General features: G+C 35.5%; 1 protein-coding gene across 4 annotated transcripts in view; it reads right to left on the bottom strand.

Annotated features, from left to right (window-relative positions):
- XRCC5 (X-ray repair cross complementing 5) overlaps nt 1-27,575 on the bottom strand; it is a 167,959-nt gene that overhangs the window by 15,809 nt on the left and 124,575 nt on the right. For all 4 annotated transcript variants that reach the window (XM_016425099.2, XM_016425100.2, XM_056807259.1 and 1 more), the window contains 3 exons: nt 12,163-12,272; nt 11,085-11,181; nt 9,306-9,373 (listed from right to left, as the gene is read on the bottom strand). In XM_016425099.2, the coding sequence (XP_016280585.2) occupies nt 9,306-9,373; nt 11,085-11,181; nt 12,163-12,272 (275 nt within the window). The remainder of the gene's footprint in view (nt 1-9,305; nt 9,374-11,084; nt 11,182-12,162; nt 12,273-27,575) is intronic.

Consider the following 27,575-nt stretch of genomic DNA (forward strand, 5'->3'; position numbering starts at 1 on the left):
TACACTGTGGTACAATTGAATGTAATGGATTTCTCCATTAGTGGCAATGCAGTGATCCTGAACAATTTGGAGGAACCTGCAAGAAAAACCACTATCCACATCGAGAGGAAACACTGTGGGAGTAAAAACACCAAAAAAAACACAACTGCTTGAATACATGGGTTGAAGGCATATTGTTGGGAATGTAGAATCTAAATGAACATCCTAGTGTAAACAACATTGAAATTGGTTCTGATCAAAGACACATGTAATACCCAATGAAATTACTTGTTGGCTGTGGGAAGAGTGGGTGGAGGGGAAGGAGGTAAATAATGTGATTATTTGTAACCAAGGAATAATGTTCTAAATTGACTAAATAAACTTCTTCAAATGGAAAAAAAAAGAAAAAGAAAAACAACTGTTTGAATACATGGGTCGAAGGGATATGGTTGGGGATGTGGACTCCAAATGAATATCCTATTGAAAACAACATCATTGAAATAGGTTCTCATCAAGGACACAAGTAATACCCAATGAAATTGCGCATAGGCTGCGGGAAGGGTGGGAAATAAAGTTGAGTATTGTAACAAAAAAAAATAAAAATTAAATAAAAAAAGTAGTTTCCAAGTAACAAATGAAAATTAATAAATGTGGTTTTTAAAAATTCTGAAAAATGAAGTTTTCTGAAGATTAAATGCTAATGAAATCTAAACAATAACAATAGGTGACAGCAAAAAGTTGCCTGAAAGGCTGTTTGTTGACAAGGTGTGATAATAATAAAAAAGAGAAAAAATCAGAAAGTGTAATTTTATAAAATATGACACGAGCCTCAGAAAATTAGATGAGCAATAGTAGACTTAAAAGGAATATTAAGAAATGAGTCAATTATATCTTATCTTATCTCTCTGCCCAAAGTATAAAATATTTATTCTTCAATTCTGGAAGAGACTGAAGGGAGTCAATTCTCCTATGGATGGTGCATGAATGCAAAGTTATAATTTTTTTATTAAAAATGAATATCTTGGGAAAATTATTTCTCTTTAAATTGCCAACATTTGAAAGAAAGAATTTGACAACCTGTTCTCTTTAATTAACTTAAATGAAATACTCAGGAAGAATTTAAATGAACTGTGGAGATTACCCTGCAATCTCTCTATGGAGACATGTTCCTTTAATTGATTTTTGGGAAGTGATGAAATTCAACACTTGCTTTGAAGGGAATTTAAATGAATATTTTAAGTGCGTGGACAAAAATTATACTTTTCTAATTTGGCTTTGAAAATAAAATGAAGCATGCATCTCCTGCAAAATTTGAGGGAATGAGCCTCCAATAAGCCAAGGTCTCACTGAGTATTCCTTACTAGTCCTATATTTGGTCTCCTTTCACTCTAACTGACCTAACACTTCCTAAAATTGGCAAATGAGGTTTTCAAAGTCAGTGAACTTTTAATAAGAATAAAGTTAGGAAAAATATTTCATAGTAATAAAACCACTAAACTTCCATTTTCCCCTTCACTGATAAAGAATTCTAAGACATCTTAAAGGTAAAATGCTTGAATGCAGATAAGGCAACTGGAATAATAGATACATATAGGCAATGTGGTATACTGGAAAGGGCAATGGCTTGGGAGTCAGGGGTTCCAAATTCTAGTTTTGGCTCTCCCTCTAACTGGCTTGGTAACTTCTGGATAATCCATTTAGACCTTCACAATATTCCTATTACAATGTAAAAAATTCCTGAAAACAAATATTCTTTTATCAAGTACAGAGAAACCCAGGAAAGTGATACAAGAAATACAAATGATCTGTGCAAGATCTTCCTGGAACTATTTCACTAAATGTTTTGCTCTATTAATCTTCCTTTAATTAAGCATCAAGCCCCTTCTCTCTCTATTCAAAGATATACAAAGTTTTCCATGTTTTCTTAAAATCTGCAGATTTTATACAATTTATGTGACCACACAGCCTCACACTTAAGATATGGAGCTTGAAATTATCCTCGTTAGTACTTGTTTAATTAATGGTCTTCTTGATTTATTTTATCTGAGTAGCTCTTAACAAAAATAGATCAATAAATATAGATCATGTTTCAAGAAGGCAAGAGGTATTTCCATGGACAGTGGTCTTAAGTGTAAAATCTGAGAACATTAAATGTGAATGGCTGGGGGCAGCTGAGTGGTTCAGGGGATTGAGAGCCAGGCCTAGAGATGGGAGGTCTCAGGTTCAAATCTGGCCTCAGCCACTTCCTAGCTGTGTGACCCTAGGCAAGGCACTTGACCCCCATTGCCTAGCCCTTACTACTCTTCTGCCTTGGAGCCAATACACAGTATTGACTCCAAGATGGAAGGTAAGGGTTTTAAAAAAAATGTGAATGGCTATGCAAAAAGAGGATCTAGAAATCTTGATTGCCATCCTCTTCTTTAGGACATGGTATTTAGCTTGTCTTGCTTCTAAAGTTCTCCAAGGTGCCCACTAAAGGAACCTGCCCACTGTGGGTGGATGAAGTGAATGTAATCCTCAGGGCATCCATCACTAGTATCTCCCTTCACAGAAGATCTTGGGGAGTTCTACTACATTGGTAAGCTCCACAAAACAGATGCCACCTTCATTCTTTAAAATGTACACTATATATGCTGTTAGATTTGGTGGATAAAGAGGTTGATTTTGCTTAAGTTTTGTATAGTTAGAAATTATTGAACCTATAAAACTACATTACCCAAATTTTCTTTCTGTATTCTTTAGTATCCTTTTCCCTTTTCCTACATTTTGTGTGATGGTATTTCATTGGGCTGTAACTCCTCCCACACTCTTTCACTTGAGTCCAGGCTAAGTTCAGGTACTTCCTTTTACTTTAGCTATTATTAATAAAACTTAGCTATTGAATATTAATTTTAAAAACTCACATTTATGGCAACCACAAAGGGATATGAATTCTAAAAATTTTTGAGCAGATAGCCTTGCAGTAAGTTTGCCCAGTCGCCACCCATCATGAGATCTCCCTGTGCTCCTGTCAGCCCTCCTGCTTTCTCACCATCATGGCCACTGCTGCTGATTCAGTCTGAGCTGTACCCACCTAGTCTCTAGCTTTCCGACGGCCCACGACCAGACCTGCCTACCATTTTTTCCCCTGGAAGGGTGACATCCTCCAATCCTTTGACCCCTCCCTGCCTAGGGTTTTGAGCCTATGCTATTCATTTTTCCATTCAGTATCTCTCAGGAAAAATGCTATTGCAAAGCATTCTTGAAACACTGAAACAACAGTTTAAGTGAGCTAAAAAGTGCAGTTTGGATCTGCTTAATTCTTTTCCTGAAAGTTTTTATTTTCATTGGAGATTTCCCACTTTATTTTCTTCTCCTCAAAAATATGCCACAAACTAGGCTGCTTAAACTTCAAACCAACCTGAAATATTTTGACAAAGTTCTAAAAGTCTTAACTGCTTTCAATATGCAGAGTGGAGATTCTGCTCGATGCTTCTATGAGAAAATTCAGAGCTCTGACAAAACAAACGAGAATGGATGATAAATACTAGGGGAGGGGAAGGAACTTTAAAAGAGATATGGAAGTTTACTGTTTGCTACCTATTTTGAGTTTATTCTCCTATAATAGAGAACAAGTTTATTTGAATTGGAGAAATGGATTTTGATTGCACTACCTGCCTGTACCTTGTCATTTGCTTATATTATTGTATTTACTGATTGCTTTATGGTTTAAATTTTTAAAAAGTTTATCTGTATTAATCTAATCAATATCTTTCTGTAATACTGAATCATTTTAAGCTCTATGTTTTGTCTATATTGATCTTTAATTTGCACCTTTACCTTTTCTGAAGAACAAAATATCTTTGTATAGGCCCACGAACATCTTGCCCAAACCCTTGTCACCAAATCCATCAAAGATCACATGTTGCCTTTATTAATTGTCACATAGGTGATGATGGGGTGGATTTCACCAAAATTGGTTACAATTGTATACAACCTTTGGAGAATTTAATGAGCTAAGAATTTAAATGGTAATTCTAAGGGGTTTTCAGAAATAATTTTAGATAACTAGTGATTTCTGAATGAATGATATATTTTTTATATATTATAAAGAACGTTATATTAAAGGTAGAGAACCAAATAGATGTTCCTATCAAGAATTTATATAAAGCAGGAAGTCAAAAAGAACTTTGGTGCATGCATAATAATTTAACTCTTCAGTTTAATTTACTTCCACCAGAGCAATCTAGATTTCTTGGTGATGTTCTAGACCCAAATAAGTTTTACTTTCTGTAAAATGTCTTTGCCAAGGTTGAAAGATTTGATACATCTGTAAAAAATGTGACAAATATCCATCAGTTTGTAGGTTTTTTAAAATGTCACACAGCAACTCATGTAAAATATATTAGTGAGTTTGTTTGCTATTATTAACTGGGCTATTGTGAATTTTGGGGATTTGGGTACTTCTTTGAATGTGCATTATCTACGATATTACTGTTTGATTCTGAAAATCATTTGTACTCACACAGCGGTTCATGTCCAAGTTTAAGAGGAAATGGATCTAATTTTTAGTGAGGAACTTTTGTATTCTACCTCTCCTTAGCTCTTTGTAATGGTTTTGTTCAAACATTTATTGTACTGAATTTATTATAAAACCTCAAAACTATGCTTACCCAAACTTTCCTGCATAGAATTCCTCAGAGTAGATAAAGTTAGCATAGAATAGTGTTAAGAATAATTGAGGAAAGTTTATTATTTTGGGAGGAGTAGTTAAAAATTAGATTTAGTAGATTGGTAACTATAATAAAAATAAGTGATCTTGGGAAGGCACAACAAAAAAAGGGGACAATTGTGGAAAGGAAAACTAAAGTAAGTTTTGGACTTTCTGCCAATCAAGTGGAACAAACTGCAATTGGAATATTAGAGAGAAGATATTAACAAGAATGACAGTTGGTGGGGGGAGGGGCAACTGGGAGTGGCAATTGGTCTCATGATGCTTTCTCTTCCTGGCCCTTGGACTGGAAGGAGTCTCTCTCCCTGTCTCTGGATAGAAGTGCCTCTATTCCTGATTTTCCCAACTGTGTGATCCACCTGAATTCTTGTGATCGAGTCATTGAACAAAAGGACTTAAGGGAAGCAGTTTGAACTTTAAGGCCAGTCTTTAGGGTTGTCGGCCCGAAGAGACTGGCCCAACCAGCTCTAAAGGTCAGAACTTTTCTTCCTCTTGCTATCTACCAGCACAGATTAGCTTAGACAGGACTAAAAGCAAACCTCCACCAGCCTGCAAGGTCTGGCCTCAGCTCAAAAGCTGAGAGAGACTCAAACCCAATCTAGGGAAATCCCGATTCCCTCTTCCCTGATACCTCCCCAATCCAAACTTGTTATTAAAATTTTATCTTTATTTAAATAACCACTGTCAGATGAGAGGACTATCATTTCAGGAGACATAAAGGGAGCTGACCCCTGCTGGATGACCTTGGTCTGGGGGGAGGCTTGTCCCTTAAGAGGGTCCATGCTTACCTGGTCTGGGGTATCTTCAACATCAATCCATAGAGAAGACATCCCCTCAGGCTACCATAAGTGGCCCATTTCTAGGGAACCCCATTTTTCAAAAATAGACTCTTGGCAGGGGGCATCTCTCTCCTTTTACCTCACCAGCAACCATATTCCCTCTCTCCCTTCAACTCCTCCATTCCCTGTTACAAAACCTCGAGTATCCCTTGTTCTTCAATTCCCAATACATTTTCTCTATAAATATTACACACAGTATACTGATTATAAACTATATATTTTTTTATTTTTTAAACTTTTTTATTATTGTTTTTCCTTGTGTGTGCAATATAGTATTTCAGTTTTATTTTTTCCCTCCTTTTTTTATTTGAAGCACATGTCAACAGTATTGAGAAGATTTTTCTTTAACTTTTTTATTTTGCAGTAATATAAATTGTTCTAATGTCAATGAATTCCCCAAAAGCTTTAGAATATAAAAATGATGCCATTGATTGTTTAAAATTATGGGACTTTGATTAATGATTGTCTGATTCCAGAAGGAGAGAATAACAAAAGAGCCATTATATAGTGCCAAGGAGCATAAGGTTAAAAAAAAAAAAAGACCAAACCAATCCAGGCAGGAATGATGAACTTCTTCTTTTTTTTTTTTTTAAACCCTTACCTTCTGTCTTGGAGTCAATACTGTGTATTGGCTCCAAGGCAGAAGAGTGGTAAGGGCTAGGCAATGGGGGTTAGGTGACTTGTCCAAGGTCACACAGCTGGGAAGTGTCTGAGGCCAAATTTGAACCCAGGACCTCTTGTCTCTAGGCCTGGTTCTCAATCCACTGAGCTACCCAGCTGCCCCAGAATGATGAACTTCTAAGCCAATATGAAAGGACTTGAACCTAGTGTGAGACTTGAGGCTGTGGTCTTGACATGTTAAGACACAGATTGCCTTGTACCACACTCCTTGTGAAATACTCCCAGAGAAGTACTAAAGTTTGGCTATCATTCTGGCTCCCCCTATCACTGAGAGTGAAGTTAAAATCAGACCAGGGAATGACACTTCCCTATCACACAAAAATCTAGTCCCCTTTCTGTCTTTCATAGTGTGGCAAACTTTCTGTAGTAAAGGCTACTGATTGGGTAGGTGCATAATTGCTTAAATCATATTAATTGGACCCTGATTCAAGGACCTGTTATAGGTTTGTTTTTTTCCTTTACTTAGATTTTTTTAGATATAAGACTTTGATATTTTATCCACAAGTTATTTTTCCCTTTGGATTTTTTTTAATATTTTGGATTTTCTTTTGCAAATTGATTCATATACCTCATAACTCAACCATGTATCCCTGTGTGATTCCTATGTGTATCCCCGTATCCTTCTCAAAGGGGAACATATTATTATTTGAGGGTCTATATTATTGCTTGAACTTTGATTTAAATTTGAGCAATTTTAGGATGAGAAACTTGCTATCTCCCAGGATTCAGAAGATATCATGAAGATGCCTGCAGAGACTACATGCTGCACCAGGAGATCTAGAGTGAATTTTGGGAGGTGAATTGAATTATGGGGGTTGAAATGCCTTTGTTTTGAATGTATACTCATGTCAAAGGTGACTGCACCCAAATTGACTTTTTGTCAACCTAGTAATCATTGGTTTCATTCTTTTTTTCTTTTTATCCACAAATTAATGCAATTTATAAGTTAGTTATATTTCCATGATCCTTTTGGGGAGACTGGTCTCTCCAGCAAGATAACAGGGAGGAATGTATAGTTAGAAATTCTTAAACCCCTAAGACTACATTACCCAAAGTTCTTTTCTGTATTACCTAGAATCCCTTTCTCTTTTCCTGTGTCCTTGTGTTTTGTGTGATGGTATTTAATTGGGCTGTAACTCCTGCCATGCTCTTTCACTTGAGACCAGGATGAGTTCAGGTACTTCCTTTTACTTTAGTTATTATTAATAAAACTCTTAAAGTATGATTCTTAGTTATTGAATATTAATTTTAAAACCCACAGTTTTTATTACCTTTCTTTAAACATTTTTTATAATAGGCAAGATATAATAAAAAATGAAAGTGATAGAAAAAAACAACTACATTTTAAAAGTACAACAAAATAGAACTAAGTTTATAAAATTATAAGTCATCCTCCAATTGATAAATGGTGAAAGGATATGAACAGGCAGTTTTTAGATGAAAAAAACAAAACCATCTTTTCATATAATTGTAAGTCACTCATGATTAGAGAAATTAAAATTAAAACAACTCCAAGATATGTAGCTACCACCTCACACCTATCAGATTAGCCAATACAATAGAAAAGGAAAATGATAAATATTGTAAAAGATGTGAGAAAATTGGGTCACTAATACACTGTTGGTGGGGTTGTGATTTGATTCAAGCATCCTGGAGAGTAATTTGGAACTATGCCCAAAGGACTCTTAAAACTGCATATCCTTCAATCCAGCAATACCATTAGAGATTAAAAAAAAAAGGGAAAAAGATCTATTCACACAAAAAACATTTATTGCAACTTTTTTTGTTTAGCAAAGAATTAGAAATCGAGGGGTTGTCACCAATTGGGGAATGGATGAATAAGTTGTAGTATTTTAAAGTGATGGAATACTATTGTGAAAAATCTGAAAAGACTTCTATGAACTGTTGGAAAGTGAAGTGAACAGAACCAGAAAAACATTGTACCTAGTGATAGCAATATTTTTTGATGAACAACTATGAATGACCTAGCTATTCTCTGCAATGCAGTGATCCAAAACAATCCTAGAGACTCATGATGAAAAATGCCATCTGCCCTCTGAGAAAGAATTGATGAAGTCTGAATGCAAACTTAAACATACTATATTTTGCTTTCTTCCTTCTTTAAAATTTGAGATGTCTACCACAAAATGACTAATATGGAAGGATATTTTATATGACTGTACAAGCAAGATCTAATATCTCAGGGAGGAGAAAGGTGAGGGGGGGGGAATAAGGAAGAAAAGGTGGGAAGGAGGAAGAGAATTTGGAACTAAAAATTTTTTAAAATGAATATTAAACAATTATTTTTACATGTAATTAGGGGCTAATAAAATATTTTGTTAAAAAAGCACAACAAAATATACTACATAGCTTGAAATTTCCTTAACTAAAAGACTGTTTGCCAAATGACCATGCTAATTAGTCATATGAGTTTCAACAGAGATGAGGCACATTATCTCTGCAAATAGCCCCTCAAAATGAATAGTCTTAATTGGTGGAGATGGGGAAGAACAACCAAAGCCAGTATTGCCACTGATGTAATTTCCAAAGAAGCTCTTGAGGAGAGGGTAGGGGGTGAGAAAACAAATTTCAGAGTTAGTGAGATTTTTGTTGTTGTTGTTTATAAGAAGAGGTTAAATAGTTTCCACTACTTCATCAGGGTCATAGCTAAGGCTTCAACTAAAAGTTCTTGGTCTGGTCACAATGACCTTTTTGACTCCAACAATAAATATTAAAGAGTTTTAATGGGGCAGCTGGGTGGTTCAGTGGATTGAGAGCCTGGCCTAGACATGGGAGGTTCTAGGTTCAAATCTGACCTCAGATACTTCCTAGCTGTGTGACCCTGGGCAAGTCATTTAACTCCCATTGCTTAGCCCTTACCATTTCTGCCTTGGAATTAATACGTGATATTGATTCTAAGACAGAAGGTAAGGATTTTAAGAGACTTTAGTTTCTCCTATGGGAACTTTAGAACTTTTGAGCATCTACTAGCTTACTGAAGAAGAAAAATACTATGTACCCTAAAATTTTATTTCTCTTGAATATTACTCCTTGTAATCACCCAGCAACCCCAAAATACAGTGATCTATGCATACCTTTTTGGCTTCCTCAGCTGTTACAGAGCTTCCTGGAGCTTCATCTTTTGTGATCAGAGAAATTCCATCTAAAAATCAAGTCATACGGTTAAGTCTCAGGAGTTAAAAGCTCCTCCTGTCCTCTGTCCACTGTTTTCTCCCTTGCCAGACTTGGAGCTATTATTTTTAATAATAATGATGACGACGATGCCAAGGGACTCTGAGATTAGAAATCCACTACAGGACAACCTTTTGACTAGGGTCATCTATCTTGTACAGTGTTTTGTATATAGTGTATACTCTAGAAATCTTGTTTAGCATTGTCATAAAAAAGGCAGAAAGTCAAGAGAAAATATCCTTGTCTCACATTAACTTTTCAGTAACTACACAGATCAACTTAACTTAGTGAGATCAATTCAGATGGAGAAGACCTCTCTATATATATATTATTAGTTTTTCCATGATTTTCTCCATTCTTAAGTGGCTGATGTAGTAGATACTCTCTGAAGGACATTAGTTTAATCTATTTGCTTCTAGGAATGGTAATGATTATGTTTCTTATTTCAAGAAATGGCTGCTCTCAGAAGATCAAAGAATCAAAAAGTTTCTGTTTGAGTCCATCCTGGACTCAACTTGCTGTAAGCATATGACAAATATCTATGGCATCTAGGGTCAAGTGCAAAGACACACAGATGATCTATATTAATGAGATAATGAAATTTCAAATGAGATAATGCTCATATTCTCAAATTACATCATATTATAAGAGCTTTGCAAACCGTAAAACACTATATAAAAGCTAGCTATTATTATTATAGGCATCTAGGGGCACAGAGGATACAGCCCTAGACATAAGAGTCAAGAAGACTGGAATTCAAATACAATCTGAGACATTTACTAGCTGTAGGATCCTGAGCAAGTCACTTTACCTGTCTGCCTCCTTATTTCCAAAATGTTTCCTTATTTCTAAAATGGGGATAATAGCACCTATCTCTCAGAATTGTTGTGAGGATAAAGTGAGGTAGTATTTATGAAGTCCACAAACCATGAAGTACTATATAAATTTTACCTATCTATTAACCTGCCCAATCAATGACTTATTCTAATTACTTTTGCTTTCCAATGAAGAAGTTAAAAGAACTAAAGATTTAAAAGGTTCCTTTCTATTTCAAGGTTAATAGATATATTCAATTCTCTTCATAAATAAACTTTAGAAAAAGAAAAAAAGCTGAAAACATCTCCCATTCTTATTATGAATGAGCAAATACTCGAGTCAATATCCACTCCTTTAAAAAATTCACTAACTAAACTGAAATTATAGAGAATAAACATTGCAACTGGGATCTAGAAAAAAATAAGGGTAGGTCTGAAGGAAATCAGGTAATAGGCTGAAAGGCAATTTCACTTCAGGCCTAAAAATCAATACATTTTTCTTCTTTCTTATGTCTGACTCAGTGTATCTTAGTGTCTGTGTCTGAGGAGGAAGTGAAGTGATACTTGGTGCAGGCTTGTCTACCCTAATTTGATTGAGAACAGGAATAGAAAGTGGGCTATGATTGGCAGGAAGAGAAGGACAAAAATATAAGTAAAGCTGTGGGGAATTTCTTTGAGTCCAATAAAAATTTAATGACCCAAGGATTTTTAGTCCCCATAGCAAAGTTTTTTGAGATTATTTACAAAGTCTCCTATTGTCTTAAGTCGCATAGTCTTGAAAAATATTGACATGAAGTAGTTTTAGCTGGACTTTGATTAAATGAGTCATTTTTAGAAGGATGTTTATCACTTAAAATGCCACTTTACCTTGAACAATAATTTCCCAAAAATCATTTAGGGCTTTATCTTCCACTTTGTCTCGAAGGGTTTGCAGGAAATTGTTAAAGTTCTGTTCTTCTGACAACTTTAGCGGGGAAAGGGAAAGAAAAAGGTAAATACAAAATAAAAGCCAAGTATATTACAAGATGGCCTTTCTAAACATGGTGGATTCAACTGTGCCCAGAGCTTTTAAATATGGTGAATCACATACGGTCTGGAGGATACCCTGGCTCCATAGTTTTGGGGATAACCTGATGATCTAAGGCTCTATAGAAGCTGGAGCACACACCCATGCTAGGAGTCTCTGCATCTGCTAAGGGATAGTGCTGAAAAAGTAGTACATTTTCCTGGCTCTCCCTATCTCTTCTTCCTGTTTAACCTAACTCCTCTTTCCTATCTTTCCCTGTTATATACCTTCTGGTATAGGCTTCTTACTCTGTTTTACTCTATACTGATCCTACCAAATTTCCCCCATATTTTTGGATTGTGCAATCTTTTCAGTAACTAAATCAAAAACAGACAAGGCCAGTTTAACAGCTATCTTTATCTTGTCTCATGATTTGATTTCTTGTATTAGCTTGTTTTCCTTCTGGAGAATAGGGGTATGAGGGAACAAAAAGAAAACTTTTTCCCCATTCACCTTTCTCAGTCTTAATCTTGGGCCTGCATATCCCATTCCTATTTCCCTAACTACTATTAAAACATATCAAACTGCGACATCTCTCCCATCTAGTTACAAAATACAGTCCTTTTTATACAATATAGATTGTGTCTTCATGGTTTAAAATGTTCATATCCTTAGAGTGTACAATAATTTATTTGAGGATTTTTTAAACCATTCATTTTGTCCTTCCCTTTGAAAGTGACACTACTAGTAAATCAATGGATTCTTTCCTGCTCTCTGGTCCTGTCCTATCTTTCAACAGTGCTAGGGGAGTGACTATTTCCAAAGTCAAGAATGTTTCATTGGTCTTTAGAGGCTGTTCTCTTATTTCTACCCTTTAACATTGTTCCAGGGTCTTGGATAGGTCTGGGCCTCAGCCAAGAGTAAAAAGAAATCTCATACCTGAATGGCTTCCTCTCTGAATACTCTGATGCAGTCAAGGCTCTTCATATAATACTGTAGTCCTTTGGTTTCCAAAAACTGGTCGATGTGGTGTACCAACTGGCAACTTACTGAAATACAAGGAAAAGAGCAGTCATTTCCCTGTGTTTATGGTATACTTCAAGTCTTTCTTGGTCAAAATAGAAAATAAATAAGTTCCTTTTGGGAATAGATAATATCTAAAACTTATTCCTAAGAATTTAATATTTTATATACAAATTCCTGGTCAACTATATATAATGCCCACGGGCATTTAATTCTTAGGATAGATCTGGTTATGGCTAACTGTTCCTGAGAAACCTTAGCATCATTAATTTTTACTAGTAACATTTTAGAATTTAGTAGTCATCTGGGCCATTCAAGACTGCATTTTTAGATCAACTCATAATACAAAATATATGTGGTCTGAGAAGTCATTTATTTCCTCCCTATGATTAAATCCAGAACTAAATGTTCTTTGGTAACATGTAACAGGACTCTTTAAACATGCTTGCCCCCATTCACTAATCAAATATTATTGCTTTATATATCTAGAAATGCTGTTGGTCAAATTACACTATACTCTCATGCTGGCCTGCATATTCTTCATGACGCTGTTCTGTATTCTCTAAAATCTGGGCTTTCAATAAACAACAAATGAGTCTATAACCCCAACTGGGGACAAGCAAAGCAAATATGCTGAGAATGCTTCACATGCTCTATTTTTCAAGGGGTCAGGGCTGAAAAATGCACTGTATGTTGAGAAGGCTAAATAAGGAATAAGCTGGACCTCTGAATGAAAGGCCATCAGAGATCAGAAGGCAGACATATCAGAACCACCAAAGATCTTGAAAATCAGATTTGCCCAGGGCTGGGAAGAACTAAAACAAGACTATTCAATCAGAGAGTATGTGAATTCATAATTCTTAGAGACTTTTACTCTGAAATAACTTTTCATCATTTGTCTCTATAGACACTTTTTTTTTGCTATTTGGTAATTAATGCTGAATGACTAAAATACAAGATAAATAATTTCCTAATTCACTTCCTCAACTATAGAACTTTTGTGACTATCAATTACCACATATGTGGTCATATAACTTTATTGACACGCTTAATAAAATGTTTAAGGTCAATATACTGAGAACCACAATGGCCTGTGCACTGATATATGCCTACTCAGAAAGATGAAATACAATTTCAAACACTCTTTTATAAGGTCCCTTGAATGTGTGTGAAAAGGTAAATGTTATTTCTAGTATATCAACTGGGCATAGAGAAAAAATTCCTAGTAACCATATCCTCTTTTTCACTAGTCAGGTGATTATGATCTTCATTATAAACACTTAATGAAGTTGAAGAATCAATGGAAAGCACTTGCCCGTGAATTTTAAAAATTCCATTAATTCATCCTATAATGGTAAATTAATATCTATCTTTAGTTTGCAAGAAAGAATGCATGTTCAGATGAATTGCTTTTAGGAAAATAACCTAGAATATCCTTGATTAGTAAGGAAAAAAGAAAACCATCACCAAAATACTCCAATTGGCTGAGCTTATCTCTCTTCTCTAGCATGAGAAGACCAAGTAATGAAAATATTTGCTATATCCTACACAAGCTACATAGGAATGTAATGTCTCATGCTCCTTGATATTCAGTTCATTCAAAACTAGAAAATGTGACACAACTAAGAACCTCTGGAAGAGTTCAAAAAATGTAACTGCACAGAAAGGGTCCTTGGCTTCTCTCACAATGGGGTTGGAGAGATTTCTTACTTTGGGAAATGGTGATACATATACAACACATAATACAAAACATAAAACCACCTCTGTGAGATATTTATCTCAATGATCCCCAAGTTATCTGGAGACCTAATACAACCAAAGAATCATTTCAGTGCAAAAACCAGATTAATATTAATACACACACATACATCAACCCATTAAAACTTCATTAATAGAAATCTTATGAAAAAAATCACAAGGGAATCAAAAGATCTAGCCTCTAGTTTTTGATCAATATCTCTGTGGTCCCTTTTGGATTAAGTTTCTTCCTATGCAAAACGGGGATTGTATACATTGCTATTTCTCATATCTATTTACTAGATTTATGCTACTTTTTCTTCTATAGTTTTCAAATATTGAGATAAACTAGTATCGTAGGTTCCTTTCAGCAGCACATGGTACATTAACAAAGATTGACCATGTACTAGATCATAAAAACATGGCAAACAAATGGAGAAAAGCAGAAATAATAAATGCAACCTTTTCAGATCATAATGCAATAAAAATAATAATCAGTAAGGGTACATAGAGAGCCAAATCAAAAATTAATTGGAAATTAAATATGATTCTCCAAAATCGATTAGAGAACAAATCATAGAAACAATAATTTCATTGAATAAAATGACAATGATGAGAAATCATTTCAAAATCTATGGGATGTAGCCAAAGTAGTACTCAGGGAAAAATTTATATCCTTGAGTTCATCTAGTAACAATTTAGGGAGGGCAAAGGTCAATGAATTGGACATGCAAATCAAAAAACTTGAAAGCAAACAAATTAAAAATCCTCAAAAGAAAACTAAATTAGAGATCCTAAAAATTAAGGGAGAAATTAATAAAATCAAAAGTGAAAGAACTATTGAACTAATAAATAAGCCTAGAAGCTGGTATTTTGAAAAAACAAACAAAATAGACAAAGTACTGGTCAATCTAATAAAAAAAAAGGAAAGAAGAAAAACCAAATTAACAGTATCATAGATGAAAAGGGAGACCTCACTTCCAATGAAGAGGAAATTAAGGCAATCATTAAAAACTATTTTGCCCCATTATACTGTAATAAATATGCCAATCTAGGTGATATGTGAATGAATATTTACAAAAATATAAATTGCCTAGATTAACAGTAGAAGAAATAGAATTCTTAAATAATCCCATATCAGAAAAAGAAATCGAATAAGCCATCAAAGAACTCCCTAAGGAAAAAACCCCAGGGTCTCATGGATTCACAAGTGAATTGTAGCAAACATTCAAAGAACAACTAATTCCAATACTATACAAACTATCTGACAAAATAAGCAAAGAGGGAATTCTACCAAATTCCTTTTATGACACAACTATAGTACTAATTCCAAAGCCAGCCAGGTCAAAAACAGAGAAAGAATACTACAGACCAATATCCTTAACGAACATAGAAGCAAAAATCTTAAATAGAATACTAGCAAAAAGACTCCAGCAAGTGATCATGAGGGTTATTCACTATGATCAGGTGGGATTTATAGCAGGAATGCAAGGATAGTTTAATATTAGGAAAACCATCCACATAACTGACGATATCAAGAAGAAAGCCAACAAAAATCACATGATTATCTCAATAGACGCAGAAAAAGCCTTTGACAAAATGCAACACTCATTGTTAATGAAAAAACTAGGAAGTATAGGAATAGAAGGGTCTTTCCTAAAAATAATAAACAGTATATATCTAAAACCATCAGCAAACATTATCTGTAATGGGGATAAACTAGATGCATTTCCAATAAGATCAGGAGTGAAACAAGGATACCCATTATCACCTTTATTATTTAATATTGTACTAGAAACACTGGCTGTAGCAATTAGAGAAGAAAAAGAAATTAAAGTTATTAAAATTGGTAATGAGGAGACCAAATTATCAATCTTTGCGGATGAGATGATGGTCTACTTAAAGAATCCTAGAGAATCAACTAAAAAGCTACTTGAAATAATCAACTACTTTAGCAAAGTTGCAGGATACAAAATAAACCCACATAAGTCATCAGCATTTCTATATATCTCCAACCCATTTCAGGAGCAAGAATTAGAAAGAGAAATTCCATTTAAAATCACCCTAGACAATATAAAATACTTAGGAATCTATCTGCTGAGACAAACACAGAAACTATATGAATACCACTACAAAACACTTTCCACACAATTAAAACTAGATCTAACCAATTGGAAAAACATTAACAGCTCATGGGTAGGATGAGCTAACATAATAAAAATTATTTACTTATTTAGTGCCATACCCATCTAAATACCAAAAAACTATTTTACTGAATTAGAAAAAGGCATAACAAAATTCATTTGGAAGAAGAAAAGATCAAGGATATCCAGGGAAATAATGAAAAAAAAATGCAAAGGAAGGTGGCCTTGCAGTACCAGATCTCAAACTATATTATAAAGCAGTGGTCATCAAAACAATATGGTACTGGCTAAGAGACAGAAAGGAGGATCATTGGAATAGACTTGGGGTAAGTGACCTCAGCAAGACAGACTATGATAAGCCCAAAGACCCCAGCATTTGGGACCAAAATCCACTATTTGATAAAAACTTCTGGGAAAATTGGAAGACTGTGTGGGAGAGATTAGGCTTGGATCAACATCTCACACCCTACAACCAAGATAAACTCAGAATGGGTGAATGACTTGAACATAAAGAAGGAAACTATAAATAAATTAGGTGAACACAGAATAGTATACATGTCAGGCCTTTGGGAAAGGAAAGATTTTAAAACCAAGCATGAGTTAGAAAAATATCACAAAATGTAAAATCAATAATTTTGATTACATCAAATTAAAAAGTTTTTGTACAAACAAAACCAATGTAACCAAAATTAGAAGGGAAGCAACAAATTGGGAAACAATTTTCATAACAAAAACCTCTGACAAAGGTTTAATTACTCAAATTTACAAAGAGCTAAATCAATTGTACAAAAAATCAAGCCATTCTCCAATTGATAAATGGGCAAGGGACATGAATAGGCAATTTTCAGTCAAAGAAATAAAAACTATTAATAAGCACATGAAAAAGTGTCCTAAATCTCTGATAATCAGAGAGATACAAATCAAAACCACTCTGAGGTATCACCTCACACCTAGCAGATTGGCTAACATGACAGCAATAGAAAGTAACAAATGCTGGAGGGGATGTGGCAAAGTTGGGACATTAATTCATTGCTGATGGAGTTGTGAATTGATCTAACCATTCTGGAGGGCAATTTGGAGCTATGCCCAAAGGGTGATAAAAGACTGTCTGCCCTTTGATCCAGCCATAGCACTACTGGGTTTATACCCCAAAGAGATAATAAGGAAAAAGACATGTACAAGAATATTCATAGCTGCTCTCTTTGTGGTGACAAAAAAATTAGAAAATGAGGGCATGCCCTTCAATTGGGGAATGGCTGAACAAATTGTGGTATATGTTGGTGATGGAATAACCTTCTGGAATTGATGCAGAGTGAGAGGAGCAGAACCAGGAGAACATTGTACACAGAGACTGATATACTGTGTTCAATCGAATGTATTGGACTTCTCCATTAGTGGCAATGCAGTAATCCTGAACAACTTGGAGGGATCTAGGAGAAAGAAAACTATCCACATTCAGAGGAAAAAATGTGAGAGTAGAAACATCGAAGAAAAACATTTGCTTGACTACATGGGCCGAGGGGGATATGACTGGGGATGAAGACTAAATGTACATGCTAATGCAAACACCAACAACATGGAAATAGGTTCTGATCAAGGTCACATGTTATACCCAGTGGAATTGCACATCGTCGGCTACAGGAAGGGAGGAAAGAGGGGAGGGAGGAATAGAATATGATTTTTGTAACCAAGGAATAATGTTTGAAATTGACAAAATAAAAATAAATAAAAATATTTAAAATAATAAAAATGTATCTTAGGTGTCAAAGGAATAAAAAAAACCCAAAACACTGAATTCTACCACTCTAGGAATAATAGCTAGTTATGTGGCCCGAAGAATGGACTCTTAAAGCCTCTAGAAACTTTGTTTTGTTCTGCTGAATATAATGACCCATTATGACACTTAAAAAGATCTGTGAAGGATAATGCTTTGACACATCAAAATATTAGCAGTGGATAAAAACAAGAGACTTCCATAGTTTGGTAGCATTTCACATTTCACTACTGGTTCTAACAGAAGTGTAAGAAAACAAATGGTGGGCCAAAAATAATATTACATTTCAGCTGGTTTATGTTTTTGCTTCTTTTCACATGAACAGCCATTCGTCATTTGTGTGTTTCCTAGGCCTTCAAATATATCATAGGCCTAGGGAACAGTCCCTGTCAGTCTGTACACCCAGTGAATCACAGCTACAATTATATCTCACCATAATGGACTTCAAAATTAGCCTGTGATTCAATAATTCCCTTTAGGAGTTAATACAGAAAAATGATCAGTGGAATAGCTATCAATCTCAGGGCACTAAGGGCCATCATTTATCTTAAGGAGTCTCTTGGGAAATGTCTGGTCTATAGTTTTCCATTTTTCATCTATGCAGTAGATATTCACCATCTTTCATGAGGACAGATGTTAATGCACAAAATCAGACTTGACCCATAAACACCTTGTGTGTGATACTCAAAATGCCACACTCAGAGACGAGAAGTAACACAAAAAGTGCAAAATCTTTACTGTTCTCTCTGATCTCAAAGGCAGGCACAGTTACATTCCATTTTCTCTCTCCAGGGAAATAGGTATGGTGCTAGTTAAAAATCTTACTCAAGAGAGCTGCACCTCACGACACACTAGTGGTCCCAGAAAGGTACACACAAACAGGCAGTCGGGCTTATCTGCCTCTGGCTTTGCATTTGCCTGGAAACAAAACTGACTCCATTCTAATAAGATGTTTTAAAAGGAACTAAGGGAAACTTTTTGACTTATCCATGAATATGTTTTTTTCTTCTAGTACAATGTAAAGCCTTTGAAGTCAGGATCATTCATTAGGTGATTTTCCTCTCTATAGGGCCCAGGAAACCAGCAGGATCATGGTCTCTCCAAGCCATCTCGGGCACTTCCCTAAATTTAAGCATGGCACCAGATAGCCAACTTTAGGTCATTCTGACTCAGTGCTGAATGCTTAAGTTTAGTTGTTTACAAAGTGTGCCTACTGCAGAGAGATGAATTTCTAAGAGCAATTTCATAAATTTCCTTTTTAAATGACAAAAGTAACTGCCCATTAATTAAACCAATAAGACTTGTTTTAGCAGCTACTGCTGCCATAACTACTATTGTTGTCAGAGAAGAAATGGAAATAGATTTCTGTAGTCAAAACAAGAAAACCACCCACTTAAAAACCATAAATGAGTAGCCAATTGTCTTATACCTATTAACAAATGCCTATGCTAAATTAAAATGCCTATTTTAAAGTTTGCATTGCACTAGAAATAGGCAAATTACTGTATTTTACCTGGTGGTATAAAATTATAGGCATTATGTCAATAAAGCCAAGCATAACAAAATCTTATCATAAAAGTACTGCTTCTGTGCTATCATAATGAATGAAAGGGATGAGATCCTAATACAGTCATATATTTAAATAATTTACACAAAATTAATATATTTAGACTCTTTTATGCACAGAGAGGTAAATTCTATTTCATGGAATGGCATAGTTCTGAAATGCTTTCTTAAAAATAGATCTCCCCATAAGAGCAAAATTTCAAATATTTGAGATGTTCTTCTCTTTCACATGAATTCAACAAAGTTATTTGTTTGTTCTATATGCAAGTCTTGTAGGCCCTGACTTCAAAGGGTTTACATTGTACTAGAAGAAAAAAAAACATATTCATGGATAAGTCAAAAAGTTTACCAAGTAAGAAGGCAATTTCAGTGATGATGAAGAATAAAAAGGTCACATATAGAAGAAGCAGAAGAGAGGAAGGGGTATAGACAGAGGACAGTCTGTGCAAGGCAGGGAGGGAGGAGATGGGATACTGCATAGAGGGACAGCAAATTGGCCTGTTGGGCTAGAACATGGATCCCTTGATGAAGAAGTCTGTTTAGGAAGAGAGATTGATGCCAAATCATAAAGGCCTTAGTTTATCCTAAAGATGACAAAGGAGTCACTGGAGTTTCTTGTGAAGGGGAGGAAAAGGCCCATCCTTTAGAAATATTAATTGGGCAGTTGCCTGGAAATCGGAGGTAAGCCTATCTGTACTCTCTTAGCTCTTATTAATGAGCTCAGATTATTCACTGAAAAATCACAGAGACTTTATAAACAACTTTCAGGTCTTTATGAGATATTTTTACTTAAAACTGGCATGTCCACTAACATGGTCCTGTTCCTATGTATGCTTGATCCTATGAATAATTGTGAGTATTCCTTATATAGACAGCTCAGCTGAAATACTGGTTTTAAGAATGCAAATTTGTTGCAACGTGATTAATTTATTAGGAAACAATTAGAGCACAAAACAAATTTTATGGTTGTTTATGGGAGGCTGTCCTAAAAAACAGCAAGAACAGAGGAAACTGTTCAACTTCACAATAAGCCACAATAAGGCAAAAGCAGCAGTCACCTTTCATACTGCCCATTCCTATAAGCAAATGCTATGTAAGTTGCCATATTTCTCCTATATCTTCTGATGTAGTAGGAGCTATGGGCAGACATAGTTGTAAACTCCACCATTGCCTCCACCCCCCATGGAGGTGTAGTCAGCCAATGCCATCCTCTTGCTCACTGGCACTGACTCTGTCAGTCCCAGGCCTAGGACAGGAGAAGCAGCAGTTGGAGGCCTTGGGCACCACCACTATTTATTATAATGTCTATTTCTTAGCTATTTAACATGTACTAAACAGTTTCCTTCCATTTTTATTAGGTGATCTTTTTTTGATACGTCACAGATGAAGTAAGTGTTTGAGTGTCATGCCCTGTAAGAGTGGTGGTTTTTACTGCATGATTTCACATAGCGCTCTGCTTGCTAGAGTTGATTATAAGCATGTTTTTAGTTACATATCATATTGGCCCAAATAGAGTACAACATTTTTCCCCCAATATGTATCTTTAAAAGTTGCATTCACACTATATTTAAGCACTTCCAGCTTTGAAAACATTAAGTTGTATATTGTGAACCTTAGCATACATAAAAAAGCACAGCTATCTCCTGGGGCAGATGTGAAATGCCAATCAAACACCTGTTTGTTTTGATATTCTGTCAAATGTCACCATTAATACTAAAGGCGCCAAATCAGTGTTGATTAAAACTACTAGAAATGAGAAAACTAGAATGACCAGGATGCTTCAGTCACAGTTGACAGGCAAAAAACTGCCTCCTTAAGTAATTTCAAGGTGTAAAATGTTACCTAAGGAAAAGTTACCATCAGGAGTGATCTTTTATGTTCAGGAAAAGGAATGGATGAATGAAGAACTTGTGTTAGATTGGCTAAATGTGATCTGGAGTAGGTGTCCTGATGTGTTACTGTGTTCAACGGTGACAGGGGGGGAAATGTGAAGAAAAGAATTGCTGAAATGCACAGGGACCTGTCAGATAATTTTAGGGTTGTGACTTTAAATCTAGATTTAAATGGTCACCAAATAGAATTCCCAAATCAGTCTGGAAATTTATAGTAATTTAATTAACACAGAGGGAAGGAATTTAAGGAGGAGGAAAGAGGATATAGGATTTCTCTTACCTGGTCTATGCCAGAGGGAGTTTTAAACTCCCCGCCTCTAGGTCCCTGAAGAAGATTAGAGGCTTCTGAGAGGAAAAAGTTGGAAAGTAAAGGAGGAAAATTCAGTCAGAAACTCACCACAAAACTGGACAATAGCTTGTAGCCACGCTAAGATGCCGAAAGGCTCAGCATGCAGCTCTCAGCTAACTCTCCACCGTCAATCAGGGAAAGAGAGAGAGTGTATGTTTGAGGGATGAAAAATCTCAAATATATATATACCTTTCATCCTTGTGTCTCCTCCTCTAAATTTTTATATCTACCAATGACATTAAAGGCTTTTTCTCCAGGACTGCCCATACTTTTAGTTCTCACCTTCTTTGATTTGATTATATCTTTAGTTACTTAACACTTCTTTGTTAAGTTCACCTTTTGTGAGTTACTTGACTTTTTTGTGATTAATTTAACCTTTATAGTTACTTAACACATTTTTGTATTAGATCTAAAAATAGATAGCTTAAAGTTCTAGCTTCACTATGAGGTGAGAAATAAGTACCTTCAGTGTTCAATCAGGAGATTACAACTTTATCTTCCTCTAAAGTATGCTCTAAGTAGGGTGGAGTAGTTTTTAAAGTTCACAGACCTAGTTGTTATTCTGGGAGGAATGACATCATAATTACAAGTAGATGATGTAGTAATTAATAAATCATTCAAAGATCACTTGAAGAAAGAATGAGTGGATGTTGACTGGAAACCATGAATTTACTCAATTGGGAAAAATAAACCATTGGTACTAGGTTAATAAATAAAATAAACATAGGTACTAGGGAACTGGATCAAAACCACTTGGGACAAAATCTCCACAGAGTCCATTATGCTTGGATTTTTAAAATGTCATATCAAATAGTATGGATGGTAATGAAGATGGTGTTTTGTGGGAAGAAGGTGACAGTGATTATTTGAATGATGTTTCCACTTTGGGAAATGAGGAAATAAAAGAGGAAGGAGAACATATTAAATAGTGGAAGGTAGATTCTCACAAGTATCTTTAAAAGTAATACACATTTAATAAAAGTGTTGGCATTAAAACTTCTTTTCAGGACCTTGAAAGAACTTTAAATATGAAGTTCCTGCATTATTTATGAATTAAAAGAAAGTTGCAATTTAAAAGGGGAAAACAAAATGGGTGTTTCTGCTTTCTGAGTTTCCCTTCAAAATCCTTGGGATAGCACTATAAGAGGAAATTCTTACAAACACTGACAGCACAATTGGAGAGAACGTACATATGTACAGATAAGTACAAAGATAGCCTAAGTCCTGAACATCAACAGAAGTCCTTGAGATCCTTCTCCACACCCCCTCCCCCCCAGACAAGAGCAGGCACAAAGGCCTATCTTCTGAATTTCCCATCTGTATCTTGCCTTCTGTGTTCCAGGTGCTGGGTTAATTACAAGCAGGGAGACCAATTCAAAGGCAGGAGATGAAGGCCTAGATGAGGCTGGAGACTGAGCAAGTGGCAAGAAGAGGAACAGATGTGAGAAGTATGACAGAAGCAGAATCAACAAAAGTTAGTAATTCAACATGAGGAAGGGGGTACAAGGAAGAGTTGAAGATGACCCAGAGTTTAAGGACCTATGTTGCTATAAAAATGGTGATTTTTAGGAATAGGGAAGCAGGACTAAGGGGACACTGGAAGAGAGGGAGGATAATGGGTTCAGTTTCAGATGTGTTGAAGTTAAAATGTCTACAGGACAGCCAGTTTCAAGTGTCAAATTGGTAGCTAGTGATGAGAGACTGGGGCTTAGGAGAGCTAATGGAGCAAGTTAAATAGATATGGAAGTCATCTGCATGGAGATGAACTCACAGGAGCTTATGACATCATTAGGCAAGAGTTTGCAGAGAGAAGAGGACTCATCTTCAAAAACAAAACAAAATCAATTTGCATGTATAGAAAATTAAGGGCAGATAGAAAAGAACAGAGTCCCCCAAAAGCTACAAGCTTTATTGTACACAGGATGCTGTTCATATTAGTTGTCTTTCCTTATTAGCTTTGACCTGACTGGAAAATAGATATATGGCTCTCACCTTTAAAAATGTTCTCCTAAACTGTGGGGCTAAAATCTCCTTGTGTATCAGCTTAAAAACTGCCAAACTGCCTACTCTCCCTCTCCCTCATAGAGACAACCAAGGTTAGTGGACATAAGCTAGATGGAGTATACTAGGAAAATAAGATGCATAGTTAGTGGCATAGGAAACTGAACCAAGGACAGCACAGTGCTGACCACCTCAACTGTATGGAAGCACTTCCAAGTTTGTATTATCATCACCATCATCATCATTTCTCTTACCAATAACTAACAAAGTCGATTAAAACCATACCATTCTTGAGCTCCACAAGTCACAGCTCGTTTTTTTCATGCTTAAAGATTTTCTCATTAAATGTAATTTCTTACAAATTGCACTAATAAAAGGAAGTCCTGCTGGGTGTTTTCTCCTTTTTTAAATGCTGCCTTTTCATTGATGTGTTAAATTAAAACCCCAGGCACTACCAGAAAAGTAGATGTAAAGTCTTTATTGTCAGAGACCATTCCTGCACACTATGAGTTCTCCCTCACTTTATTTTGTTGTCTGATTTTACTGTTTATAAGAGGAATGATAGTGTGGGTCACTTCTTTAGTTTATCCAATGCCTGCCTTGAAAAAAAAGAGGAGATACAAGCTTTATTCAATTAACCCATTGGTCGGTGAGTTTACCTAGTGAGAAGCAGTTTCCATCCTGAATTAACACAATTTCTCATCTTAAGATCTCTGGGCACAATAGTATGTTTAGTCTTAGAAGAGCTGTCAAGCCTTCTTGACATAAATCTACAAGTGCTACAAAACAAAATGATTTCACACTAGTATATTCTGTTTAACCATTAAGACATCAAGGAACAGAATAAGTAGAACTTGAATTCATTAGTTAATATTTCCTGAGTATATGGCAGTTCAGCAATGTCTAAAAGATGTTAACTTTCTGGCTTGCCCAATCTTTAGCTAAAGAGAGAATAAGGATTAAATTGCATACTGATAGAGTTGTGAAGATGGGATTAACTCTCCCCTGCCCATTTTTAGATTTAATCACAAAAGTGTATACACCCCACTTATCCTTAAATATGGGGAGGTCTGTGAAACATGTGGGCTATTGTGAATGATGAATCAGAATCGACTGACTTCCCCCTAGGCAATCCTAAACAAAGCTTCAGATTATAATTGGTCCCCATAAAGTGGGAGGAAGGCACAGGAAGTGACGAAAGGAATGGTCTTTAAAAGTGGCAAGAACTTCCTGTGAGGGGGTCTTTCGCCTTCAATGTGGTGACCCTGGAGGAGCTCTGGCTGGGGACCTTGGACTTTTTATGAATTTCCTCTTAGAACTACCACATAGGTGAGTGAAAAAGGCTGACTTCCTTTTCCTGGTTTTCTGAAGGTATTAGCCTCCAGAGAGGCCCCTCATCTTGGAGGCCTCATGGCTAAAACCCTTGTTTAATTTACCTCTGGGTCCCCTTTTGCCTGGTTCAGACAAGGCTGGAGTAAATATCTATTCTTTCTGATTTCCTTACTTTCACTCTTTCTCCTTTTCTAAATAAACTACCATAAAAAGTCATTCTGACTTGAGTACTAATTTCTGGCAATCACATGCTTATAAACTTGGTCCAACCTTTTAATTTTTACCCTTTACAGAGTTGGGTTAAACTTTAATAGCTAAGGAAAAACTTAAAAAGCAAAACCAAACTCCCCCAAAGCCCTGACCAAGTGAGACACTAATTTTTCTGAATTAGTTTGTGTGAAGCTTGCAGGACATAACAAGCTATATAACCTTTCAAGGTACCTCTAGCCACAGAGTTACAGACTGAAAACAGGAAACAGAGATGAAAAAGAAACCTACTATTTATTTAAAAAAAAAAGATGGGAAACAGGAAGAAAGCAGAATAAAAAATGACACCAATAAATAAAGCAATAAATGCAGTTATTTTACCTCTGTTATAGTTTACCAAGTTAGACTGGACATTATTAAACCAAACAGAAAGCAGAACCTAGAGGAACCACAAAGATTTTAATAATAGTGCACTTGGAATAAAACATTCTGGAATATGCTCCTAACTTGGCAATGGAATTCAATTAAAAGTTGGTAATTGAATGGAATTAAAATTCATGTATCACTCGAAGAGATACTAGTAAGTGATGAGTCAGATTTCTCACTCAGGGAGGAACCAGGGCACTGGCTGAATGTGCTTTTGCAGACATTAGAGGGGTAGAGAGAGCAGATGCAACATCTCTAATGCAACAAGAGTATTTTTCAGAATTACAAGGAAATAACACTTCCAGAGTGCTGAAAAAACTTTGTTTTATTCACAACTTGTTCATCATATATTAAATCCCTACTATTTGCAAGAAACTAAGCTATGTACACATTAGAAATACAAAAACAAGTTCCTGCCCTCAAGCTTACATTCCATTAGGAGATAAGGCATGTAAGCAAATAAGCAAATATAAATACTACTATTAATAGCAGCTAAAACTGCTACTTTAATTTAATTATCATCTAAGAATCAATGATACTATTAATAATACAAGCAACTAAGTGATTTGAGATTGGCAAAGTGCTTTATGTTACATGTACCATGACATTTGATCAAATCATGAAAAGAGACGGAGTCAAGATGGGGGAAAAGATACATAGACCTATGAGATCTCTACCAAATTATAATCTAAAAACTATGACATAATGTGGTATAGCTCACAAAAAAAGGTGAAATAATTTTTCAGCCTAAAACAACCTAGAAGGTTGGTACATAAGATCTATTGCATCTGAGAGGAAGTGGAGGGTAAAGGAGCACACCAAGGCAGGCCATATTATGGCATCAGTCCTTGGGGGTAGATAAATTAGCAGCCAAGGTTTCTGAAATTCTCAGTCACAGATGGTAATGAGGGGGTCAGACAATTAATCAGAAGGAGATTACATCGGTCCCTTTGCTAGCTCTGGGCACAGGATTCTTGTTGCATTGCCCATATGTAGATCCAGGTCAAAGTCCTGGGTCATAGCTCAGGATGAAGAGGAGCCTACTGCTTTACTAGCACACACTAGCATTTGTGACTAGACCAGAACACAGGTAAGGAGAGTATTAAACACATCTCTACTTAAATGATTCTACCTTAGAAGAATTGAAAACTCATAGAACCCCAGAGTTAGCTCTGAAGATAGACAGCTGTATAAAGAACCTGAAGCTTCAAACAGTGCTCTCTTCACCACAGTTAAAGAACCCAACTTTAACAGTTTTCTAAATTAAAAGAAAAAGATTAGAAAATAAGAAAATGAAAAAATAAAGGGAACTCAATATAGACATTATTTTGGTGACGGGGAAGATCAAAACATAAACTCAGAAGACAACAAAATCAATACTGCTAACACCCAAAGTCTCCAAGAAAAATATAACTTGCTTTCAAGCCCAAAAAGAATTAATTGAGAAGCTCGAAAAGGATTTTAAAAACCAAATAAAAGAGGTAGAAGAAAAACTGGGAAAAGAAATGAGAGTGATATAAGAAAATCATGAAAAAAAGAGTCAACTTTATACCTTAAAAAAAAAAAGGCCAGTTAGTAAAAGTAGCACAAAAAACAATGAAGAGGCAAATTCTTAAAAAAGCAGAATTGGCCACATGGGAAAATAAGTATGCAAATTCATTGAGGAAATCTTTAAAAAGTAAAAGTGACCAAATGGAAAAGGAATTACAAAAGCTCACTCAAAAAAATTGTGCTTTAAAAATTACAACTGAGAAAATGGAAGCTAATGAGACACAAGACATCAAGAAAACAATTAAAGAAAATCAAAAGAATGGGGAAAAAAAAAACAGAAGAAAATCTGAAATATGTTACTGGAATAACAACTGACCTGGAAAATAAATCCAGGAGAGATAATCTAAGAA

The sequence above is a fragment of the Monodelphis domestica genome, chromosome 8 (assembly GCF_027887165.1).
Source record: "Monodelphis domestica isolate mMonDom1 chromosome 8, mMonDom1.pri, whole genome shotgun sequence".
Taxonomy (NCBI): domain Eukaryota; kingdom Metazoa; phylum Chordata; class Mammalia; order Didelphimorphia; family Didelphidae; genus Monodelphis; species Monodelphis domestica.